Source organism: Rutidosis leptorrhynchoides, chromosome 4 (assembly GCF_046630445.1).
Source record: "Rutidosis leptorrhynchoides isolate AG116_Rl617_1_P2 chromosome 4, CSIRO_AGI_Rlap_v1, whole genome shotgun sequence".
NCBI lineage: Eukaryota > Viridiplantae > Streptophyta > Magnoliopsida > Asterales > Asteraceae > Rutidosis > Rutidosis leptorrhynchoides.
The window spans coordinates 611,504,909-611,516,903 of record NC_092336.1 but is presented as its reverse complement, the minus strand read 5'-3'; the positions used below and the strand labels follow the sequence as shown (position 1 = coordinate 611,516,903).

Sequence of the window (11,995 nt, the reverse complement as noted above, 5' to 3'; positions counted from 1 at the left end):
TGATCAACACAATTTCTGCCAAAATATTAGAGTAATGAACTATCTTTAGTAATAAACATCATATACAGTACCCTTTATTTCTGCCAAAATCTAGTTTCACACTATTCTAATGACTATGTTTTCATTTATAAATACCTAAAACATTCAACCACTCTTTATGCAGATGTTCCAGAAAAATAACTTATCAACAAATATGAAAGTAACGAAAAACTCTTCTTGTATGGTCAAGCCAGCCGAGCGAACATGGTCTGGTAGGCTCTCACTATCTGAACTAGACCAAACCGGTATGACCACACATGTCCCGATCGTCTACTTCTACACCCAACCCTCTGTCAATTGGAACAATGTCATTCAAAAACTAAAAACTTCTCTTACCACCACACTTGTCAATTTCTACCCTTTAGCCGGCCGCCTAGTGTCCATTTCTGGCGGTCGTCTAGAACTCATCTGCAATGGCGCTGGCGTACAATTTACTGAAGCCAACACTGACGTTAGACTAGCTGACCTAGATAACTTCTCAGATCATCCGATCATTGACCAACTCATTCCCTCATTCGATTATCGACGTACACCAATTGAAGAAATGCCATTGTTGCTTTTGCAAGTAACAAGATTTGTTTGTGGAGGGTGGTCTTTAGGGTTTTTTATATCACATATTGCCGTTGATGGCCAAAGTTCGCTTCATTTTATTACAGAGTGGACAAAAGTTTGTCGCGGTGAACCATTGGGCCCACCACCCTATCTTGACAGAAAAGTTCTGCGCGCTGGTGCACCTGCGATGATGACAACTCGTTTTAATAACAACGTCGAACAACATTACGCACAGTTTAGTCCTCCACCCACCCTTATAGGTCAATCAAACAACGAAAATGAACGTAGAAAAGAAACCGCAATAACAATGTTGAAATTAACAGACACTCTAGTCACAAAACTACGAAACAAAGCTAACGAAAACAGAAAAAACAAAGCGGACCGTGGTTTTACACGTTATGAAGCTGTAACCGCACACATATGGCAAACAGCATGCAAGATACGTAATCATGAACCAGAGCAAAAAACTTCAGTTGGGCTTTGTATCGATTTAAGACATCGAATGAACCCTCCGTTACCTGAAAACTACTTTGGAAACGCCATAGTTGATGTGATCACTAAAGGAACATCCGGTGAGCTAGTTTCAGAAACATTAGGGTACGTTTGTAGTAAGATAAGAGACACAATCGAAAAGGTGGACGACCAGTTTGTAAACTCGGTGATTGATTTCTTGAAGAATCAAGAAGATATATCAAAGTTTCAAGATTTGCAGTTGGTTAATGACTGTGAAGGAGCGTTTTACGGGAACCCGAATCTTGGTGTGATCAGTTGGTTAACGTTGTCAATGTACGGTTTTGATTTTGGATGGGGGAAGGAGATTTTTACAGGTCCGGGAACTATTGATGCTGAAGATGGCGATTTCTTGATTCTTCCGTCAAGAAGAGAAGAAGATGGATCATTGATTGTGGCTTCATGTTTACAGGTGAAACACATGGAAGATTTTAAGCGTGTGTTCTTTCAAAGTATTGAAGAGGATTGAAAATTGCTTAGTCATTTCTTTACATTTGATTTGAAACTATCATATTATATTATATATACATATACATTTAACGTTAAACAAATGATAGGAAAAATGATAAATAAATGAAATTCAAGTTGTTTTTACTCTGTATTTTGCGAGTGTGACACTGTAGTGGCTAGTAAATTTTTTTTCTTTTTCGATAAAGATAGTGGCTAGTAACTTCGATGAATCTCTTAAACAACACTCGAAGTCAACTTTTTTCTAAGCTCAAACGATCATTATCTCCATTAACAGGCATTATGCTCACTGGTTGTGATTGTTGAAGGTGTATTTGAATGAAGTCAGTGAAAGTGGTAGGCGATCTCTCGATGAAGTCGTCATGCAACTCGCAAGTTAGTGGTGCTATGGTCGCAAATCGACATAGATCAAAAATTTTGAATTCTTGTGTGTCAAATGATTTATTTACTTAAATACAAGTAAAAACATAAGCACGTTCAATTCACAAACAACAAGAAAATTCGCTTGCAATTTGACTCGGTCATGACCGTGGTTGCGGCCTCAAATTTTTCGATGATGAGCAATAATCACGACGTTCTTAAACTAAATTAATTTTGTTGTCAACATCATTTACAGGTTTCCAGAAATTTGATAACCACTCTGCATTTTTTGCTGTATATAACATTGAACCAACATAAATTATACGTACGTACGGAAGAATCCGGATAGGATACGTACGCACATCAGAGTAAAATACTACTGTAATACTCACTGGGAAAACCTCACCCATTTATATCCGATTACAACATTCTGGATGGTGATCTGCTACCAATGCTGATCTTAAGCAAGCATCAAAATGAAAATGTATCTATGGTGAGTATGTGAATTTACTTAAAAGCCATGTTGTATTGCTATTTCATCCACTATTATTGTTTTGGTGTGATCTGAGTAATACATATACGCAGGGATGGCAATGGATACCCGATCCAGTGGATATCCATTCGATCCATCCGATTATTCGTGGATATGGATGATCTAAATGGATATGGATATGGATGTGGATGAAAAAATTTCATCCATGGATGAACCCGCTTTCACCCGAAATAACTAAATATATAAATTTATCACTCATATTAGTATCATTTATGTAGTGATATTTAATTAATTATATTCATATTCATCTTTCTTTATATTTTCTCTTAAAATATAACTTTCTTCTTATATTTTGTTTTGTTTAAATAATCAAATGTATTTATCGTACTTTGGTGGTTCAAATGTGATTCCATGTAACTAAAAGTAAGCAACTTACATGTCGATATCTTTACACGTTTAATAGGTTATCTATTGAATATTTGTTATATAGATTAGTAAAATGTGACTTTCGGTCGCATAAACTATTAAAAATATTACTTTTGATCGTATATAGTGAACCACCGCTTATAATTGTTAAAAATAAAATAAATTTAAACGGATATGGATAATTATCCATTAACCCGCTTCACCCGACGGATATGGATATGGATGGATGAAAAGTAAAAAAAATAAATGGATATGGATATGGATACGGCCTCACCCGATCCATATCCGATCCATTGCCATCCCTACATATACGACAGTTGGTTTATCCCCTGTTTTTTATTTGTCTCTTTGTGCAATTACTTGACCCTAATAGTGAGAGAAATATCTATTTACTTGCCATAAATCCATAATTAGAGATATCATTGGAAATTCATGCTAAAGATATTTCATTTATTACTTAATATATATAGAGTAGAGATTTACTTCCATATTTAGACTCAATTTACTTCCATATTAAGATTCAAAATTAATTTATCCAACTTTCCATATTTACGATATCGTCAATATCTCCTTCTCTATATATCACTTGATAGCTATAATTTCAAATCACAACCCACAAAAAACTTCTCCAATTTCTTTCTTTTTGTCATCAACAACAACAACCGGCACAATTAATCTATAAAATTTTACCTTTTTTGTTTTCTTTGGTTTTTGATGGATTTGTGGATGGATGATTTCAGTTGATCGATGCAACAAATATACCCTCTTGATTATCCATATACCTGGTATTGTCACAACAGCATAGCAGTGGCCAGGGATGTTAATGACAATCGACTACACCGTGTAAATTTAAATTTATATCCACAACCTCAAGTGGATCCCCAAGTTATGAATTTAGAAGATACTTCTTCTACTTTTACTCGTCACCTACGCAGCTTAAGTTCTGAATATATGTTTAATTCAAGGCGCAACACTAGATTGAATGAAAGAGTGATTGCACAGAATTTGAAAGTGGCAACTTATATGAAAAAAGAAGAGCTAGCCGAAGAAGAGATTTGCGCTATTTGTCATGTTGAGTTCGTAAACAATGATCAAGTTTCGGAGCTACGATGCCGACACCAATACCATCCGCATTGCATCAAGAAATGGCTTGTTCGAAAAAATCAGTGTCCTCTTTGTAGGAGAGTAGCTTTGAAGGTCATGTAGATTAACTGATTCTGTATTTTTATCTAATAAGATCAATATATTCATGGATTTTTTTTTTTTTTTTTTTTTTTTCTGGATACTCTATGTAGGTAAAAAATTAGGCTCTTCTTGTTTGGAAATTGGAAGACCACCGCCGGCTGTTAAATCTTGAGCTTTGGGTATTCCTGTAAGTTATTTTGTTTGTTTTTTATTTTTATTTTTTATTTTCGATTATAAGAAAGTTGTATGCCTTGTATATTTGTTGGTGGGACAAGAGATTTGGGTTATTTGTCATGTTGAGTTCGAAAACAATGAAAAAGTTTCGGAGCTACGATGCGGACCATCCGAATTGCATCAATAAATGGCTTGTTCGGAAAAATCAGTGTCCTCTTTGTAGGCGTGAAGGTTTGAAGGTCATGTAGATAAACTGATTATGGATTTATCTAATAAGATCAATATTCATGGATTTGTTTATTAGAGTATATTTTTTTTGGATACTATGTAGGTATTTAGGCTCTTCTTGTTTGTAAGTTGGAATACTGATTTTCAGCAATATATAGAACTGTCATCGTAACTTAACAGTACTTGTGTTTTATTATGTTTACAAAGCAATGACTTGATAATATCAAACATATTTAGACTTTATAAAAATACAACTCTAAACTACCAGTAAGATTTATTTTACCACTTTAAGTATTCTTAGAAAGATGAACATGATGTTTATGAATTATTTTTAAAAAGAATATCAAAAACCCTAACTGATCATTTCCCTAGCCCTAGCTTTCTCCCCAGCAGCCCCTCCAAAAATCATATTAACAGCTTGTGATCGATGATTCAGTTCCATGTTATTCAATAGAGATATACAGATTGTATAAATTCATTCAAAAAGTCACGATCCATTAGTCGTTTCAATGCCTTTGAAGATGTCACACTACAAGAAAATCTAACATTGCGAACGACACTATTAGGGACGACATGCAGTCGTCCGCCACATCAAGCAAAAAGACAAAAAACTGAGCAGCTTTTTCTCACGAGTTTGACCAAAAACTTGAGGACGACTCTTAGAGACGACATGTTGGCACCAATTAGCCGTTCGATCGATTTCTACACCAACGATGATGAAGAGATTCTAACTTTGATTCTAAAAGTTCATGTAATTTGAAATTTGATTAACGTGAGTTACTACGATTTTTCATGTGTCTATAAAGATACTTTATCCCTGGAAATTATATTTTACATATAAAACATATCGATGTGCCACATAGCCGGTCCTGACAATTTGAATGCCCAGTACGAAATAATCGAAATATGCCCCCCAAACCTTTAAAGATAAACTTTGAATTACAAACTCAAAATAGATCCCAAAAGACGATGTATGCATGTGTTTCTAACTGAAATAATAATTAAATAGACTTTAGATATCAACGGTGAATCTAGGATCAAAATTCAAAGAGATCCCAAGTTTTTTTTTTTCAAAACTTATTATAATTAAGGGGTGCATAATGGTTGTTTACCTCAAAAAAATATTAATCGTAAAAATATATAGACTTCTATAGTTAAATTGAACGGCGTCTTGTAGAATTTAAATAAAAGTTAGTAAAAAAGTTCAAACTTTAGTATGTTTATTGAGTTATATTTTGTATCTTGTATGTATAAGATTTCACAAGTGTTTCATATTTATTTTCCTCATTATATATTATATATAGATTCTAATTGTTGTATTCTTGGTACCAATAGCAACTCGCCACATCACCCAATTTCACCGTAGAAAGCGAACTCGAAACGTATCGACCCGGTCCGACCCGAATCCTGATCCGACATTGTAGCTCTACAGTACCTTTTTTTCCCGCGGTGAAATGCGGGTGGAAAAAAGTAGTTATACTTCTAAAGTTAGTAAAAAATATATTGAGTAATGAATTTCTTTGATTAATAAATAATTGATAAGTAAATATAATATAATAATAATTATCGTTATAATAATAAATAATAATAATAATAATAATAATAATAATAATAATAATAATAATAATAATAATAATAATAATAATAATAACTCTATACTAGGAGTAATTCAAAAGTGAACACCTATTATCGAGCAAATTTCATTATAATTATAAATTATAAATATAAATAAATATGTAGTAATAATAATGTACGGATTAAATGTACGACTGTTGTTTTAAATCTTGTTATGATAATTATAAAAATAAAAATAAAAATAAAAATAATAATCCATCGAGATACTTGTGAGGCTCGAGTGACCTGTCATCCATGACAATAACATACTCCGTATGATTTTAAAGAATACATAAAACGATTGGAAAGAAATTAGTAGGCCTACTCTTACAATTACCAACATCTCTCCTTACTGAATCATCTTCTTCTTCTCACCTCTAACTGCCATTAAACCTTACTCTAACATCTTAAATTATTTTTTTCTTTTAAAAAAATTCAGTAAATCGACCTTGAATAATTTGATGCCCCTAATTTTGTGATGTCCAATTCGGCTTCATTTCGTGTCCTACCCTAGGTCCGGCTCTGACTTTCCATGTCATTAGCACAAGGTAGGGAGAACTAATTTTTAGCACAAGGTAGGGAGAACAATAACCTTGGATCTAGCAGTACAGGAAATCGTGTAGGATGCACCTACAAAGAATTCACTGCCTGCAAACCTTTGGAATTTGATGGAATCGAAGGACCGATCGGATTGAAACGGTGGACCGAGAATGTCGAATCGGTGTTTGCCATAAGTAAGTGTACTGAAGAGGACAAAGTGAAGTACGCTACGCATACCTTCACAGGTTCTGCGTTAACATGGTGGAATACCTATCTAGAGCAAGTGGGACAAGATGATGCGTACGCACTACCGTGGTCAGCATTCAAGCACTTGATGAACGAGAAGTACCGTCCCAGAACCGAGGTCAATAAGCTCAAGACAGAACTTAGAGGGTTACGAACCCAAGGATTTGATATTACCACGTACGAAAGACGATTCACAGAATTGTGCCTATTGTGTCCGGGAGCATTCGAAGATGAGGAAGAGAAGATCGACGCGTTTGTGAAAGGATTACCGGAAAGAATCCAAGAAGATATAAGTTCACACGAGCCCGCCTCCATACAACAGGCATGTAGAATGGCTCACAAACTAGTGAACCAGATTGAGGAAAGAATTAAAGAACAGACGGCTGAAGAGGCCAATGTAAAGCAAGTCAAAAGAAAGTGGGAGGAAAACGGTGATAAGAATCACCAATACAACAACAACAGCAATTACAATAATAATCGCAACAATTATCCCAACAATCGCAACATCAATCGCAACTACAACAAACGGCCCAACAACAACAACAACAACAACAACAACAACAACAACAACAACAACAACAACAACAACAACAACAACAGCAACTACAACAATCATCCCAACAACAATAACAACCGCAACAACAATAACAATCAGAAGAAGCTATGCCAAAGGTGTGAAAAGTATCACTCGGGATTCTGCACCAAATTTTGCAACAAGTGTAAAAGAAATGGTCATAGCGCGGTGAAGTGTGAGGTCTACGGACCAGAGGTTAACAGAACGAAAGGAACAAATGGTGTCGGAACGAGTAATGGCAGAGCAAGTAGTGTCGGAGCAAGTTATGCCAATGTAGTTTGTTATAAATGTGGAAAACCGGGCCACATTATTAGAAATTGCCCGAACCAGGAGAACACGAATGGACAAGGCCGCAGAAGAGTTTTCAATATTAATGCGGCAGAGGCACAGGAAGACCCGGAGCTTGTTACGGGTACGTTTCTTATTGACAATAAATCTGCTTACGTTTTATTTAATTCGGGTGCGGATAGAAGCTATATGAGTAGAGATTTTTGTGCTAAATTAAGTTGTCCATTGACGCCATTGGATAGTAAATTTTTACTCGAATTAGCAAACGGTAAATTAATTTCAGCAGATAATATATGCCGGAATCGAGAAATTAAACTGGGTAGCGAAATATTTAAGATTGATTTGATACCAGTAGAGTTAGGGAGTTTTGATGTAATAGTTGGCATGGACTGGCTGAAGAAGGTGAAAGCAGAAATCGTATGTTATAAAAATGCAATTCGCATTGTACGAGAAGAAGGAGAACCCTTAATGGTGTACGGAGAAAAGGGCAACATGAAGCTACATCTTATTAGTAATTTGAAGGCACAAAAACTAATAAGAAAAGGTTGCCATGCTATTCTAGCACACGTCGAGAAAGTACAAACTGAAGAAAAGAGCATCAATGATGTTCCCGTCGCAAAAGAATTTCCCGATGTATTTTCGAAAGAATTACCGGGACTACCTCCACATTGATCTGTTGAATTTCAAATAGATCTTGTACCAGGAGCTGCACCAATAGCTCGTGCTCCTTATAGACTCGTACCCAGCGAGATGAAAGAACTGCAAAGCCAACTGCAAGAACTATTAGAACGTGGTTTCATTCGACCAAGCACATCACTATGGGGAGCTCCTGTTTTGTTTGTCAAGAAGAAGGATGGTACATTTAGGTTGTGTATTGACTACAGAGAGTTGAACAAACTTATCAAAAACCGTTATCCACTACCGAGAATTGACGACTTATTTGATCAACTACAAGGCTCGTCAGTTTATTCGAAGATCGATTTACGTTCTGGATATCATCAAATGCGAGTAAAGGAGGATGATATTCCAAAAACTGCTTTTAGGACGCGTTATGGTCATTACGAGTTTATGGTTATGCCGTTTGGATTGACTAACGCACCAGCTGTGTTCATGGACCGTATGAACCGAGTGTGTGGGCCATATCTTGACAAGTTTGTCATTGTTTTCATCGATGACATACTTATTTACTCAAAGAATGATCAAGAGCACGAAGAACATTTGAGAAAAGTGCTAGAAGTATTGAGGAAAGAAAAACTGTACGCTAAGTTTTCAAAGTGTGCATTTTGGTTGGAAGAAGTTCAATTCCTCGGTCACATAGTGAACAAAGAAGGTATCCAGGTGGACCCGGCAAAGATCGAAACCGTTGAAAAGTGGGAAACCCCAAAAACTCTGAAGCATATACGTCAATTTTTAGGATTGGCTGGTTACTACAGAAGATTCATCCAAGATTTCTCCAAAATAGCAAAACCCTTGACTGCATTAACGCATAAAGGGAAGAAATTTGAATGGAAGGATGAACAAGAGAAGGCGTTTCAATTATTGAAGAAAAAGCTAACTACGGCACCTATATTGTCATTGCCTGAAGGGAATGATGATTTTGTGATTTATTGTGACGCATCAAAGCAAGGTCTCGGTTGTGTATTAATGCAACGGACGAAGGTGATTGCTTATGCGTCTAGACAATTGAAGATTCACGAGCAAAATTATACGACGCATGATTTGGAATTAGGCGCGGTTGTTTTTGCATTAAAGACTTGGAGGCACTACTTATATGGGGTCAAAAGTATTATATATACCGACCACAAAAGTCTTCAACACATATTTAATCAGAAACAACTGAATATGAGGCAGCGTAGGTGGATTGAATTATTGAATGATTACGACTTTGAGATTCGTTACCACCCGGGGAAGGCAAATGTGGTAGCCGACGCCTTGAGCAGAAAGGACAGAGAACCCATTCGAGTAAAATCTATGAATATAATGATTCACACTAACCTTACTACTCAAATAAATGAGGCGCAACAAGGAGTTTTAAAAGAGGGAAATTTAAAGGATGAAATACCCAAAGGATCGGAGAAGCATCTTAATATTCGGGAAGACGGAAGCATGTATAGGGCTGAAAGAATTTGGGTACCAAAATTTGGAGATATGAGAGAAATGGTACTTAGAGAAGCTCATAAAACCAGATACTCAATACATCCTGGAACGGGGAAGATGTACAAGGATCTTAAGAAACATTTTTGGTGGCCATGTATGAAAGCCGATATTGCTAAATATGTAGGAGAATGTTTGACGTATTCTAAGGTCAAAGCTGAACATCAGAAACCATCAGGTCTACTACAACAACATGAAATCCCGGAATGGAAATGGGAAAACATTACCATGGATTTCATTACTAAATTGCCAAGGACTGCAAGTGGTTATGATACTATTTGGGTAATAGTTGATCGTCTCACCAAGTCAGCACACTTCCTGCCAATAAGAGAAGATGACAAGATGGAGAAGTTAGCACGACTGTATTTGAAGGAAGTCGTCTCCAGACATGGAATACCAATCTCTATTATCTCTGATAGGGATGGCAGATTTATTTCAAGATTCTGGCAGACATTACAGCAAGCATTGGGAACTCGTCTAGACATGAGTACTGCCTATCATCCACAAACTGATGGGCAGAGCAAAAGGACGATACAAACACTTGAAGACATGCTACGAGCTTGTGTTATTGATTTCGAAAACAGTTGGGATCGACATCTACCATTAGCAGAATTTTCCTACAACAACAGCTACCATTCAAGCATTGAGATGGCGCCGTTTGAAGCACTTTATGGTAGAAAGTACATGTCTCTGATTTGTTGGAGTGAAGTGGGGGATAGACAAATTACGGGTCCGGAGATAATACAAGAAACTACCGAGAAAATCATCCAAATTCAACAAAGATTGAAAACCGCCCAGAGTCGACAAAAGTGCTACGCGGTCAGTAAAAGAAAAGATATAGAGTTTGAAATTGGAGAAATGGTCAAGCTTAAGGTTTCACCTTGGAAAGGCGTTGCTCGATTTGGTAAACGGGGGAAACTAAATCCAAGGTACATTGGACCATTTAAGATTATAGATCGTATCGGACCAGTAGCTTACCAACTGAAGCTACCTCAACAACTCGCGGCTGTACATAACACTTTCCACGTTTCAAATTTGAAGAAATGTTTTGCTAAAGAAGATCTCACTATTCCGTTGGACAAAATCCAAATCAATGAAAAACTTCAATTCATTGAAGAACCCGTCGAAATAATGGATCGTGAGGTTAAGAGACTTAAACAAAACAAGATACCGATTGTTAAGGTTCGATGGAATGCTCGTAGAGGACCCAAGTTCACCTGGGAGCGTGAATATAAGATGAAGAAGAAATACCCGTATTTATTTCCAGAAGATACGTCAACACCTCCAACTGCTTAAAATTTCGGGACGAAATTTATTTAACGGGTAGGTACTGTAGTGACCCGAACTTTTTCACGTTTATATATATATTAAATGAAATTGTTATTTACATGATTAAGTGTTTCCAACATGTTAAGCAATCAAACTTGTTAAGACTTGATTAATTGAAATAGGTTTCATATAGACAATTGACCACCCATGTTGACCGGTGATTCACGAACGTTAAAACTTGTAAAAACTATACGATGACATATATATGGTTATATATATAGTTAACATGATTTTATTATAAGTATGTATCTCATTAGGTATTTTAACAATGAGTTATATACATAAAAATGAGACTATTAATTTAAGAAACTCGAAAACGATATATATAACGATTATCGTTATAACAACGTCTTACTAGGTACATATGAATCATATTAAAATATTGATACACTTGGTTAATTATGTTAAATGATAAGTAAATATATTATTAAGTGTATTAACAATGAAATACATATGTAAAAATAAGACTACTAACTTAATGATTTAGAAACGAGACATATATGTAACGATTATCGTTGTAACGACATTTAACTGTATATATATCATACTAAGATATATTATATATCATAATATCATGATAATATAACAATTTAACATCTCATTTGTTATAATAAACAATGGGTTAACAACATTCAACAAGATCGTTAACCTAAAGGTTTCAAAACAACATTTACATGTAACGACTAACGATGACTTAACGACTCAGTTAAAATGTATATACATGTAGTGTTTTAATATGTATTCATACACTTTTGAAAGACTTCAAGACACTTATCAAAATACTTCTACTTAACAAAAATGCTTACAATTACATC

The 11,995-nt window shown here is 35.5% G+C and overlaps 1 protein-coding gene across 1 annotated transcript; it reads left to right on the top strand.

Annotated features, from left to right (window-relative positions):
* The first annotated feature begins 193 nt into the window (after positions 1-193).
* On the top strand, positions 194-1,570 carry LOC139904044 (spermidine hydroxycinnamoyl transferase-like). The gene has a single exon (XM_071885975.1). It carries the CDS (start codon positions 194-196, stop codon positions 1,568-1,570), a length of 1,377 nt encoding a protein of 458 aa, XP_071742076.1.
* The last annotated feature ends 10,425 nt before the right edge of the window (positions 1,571-11,995 follow it).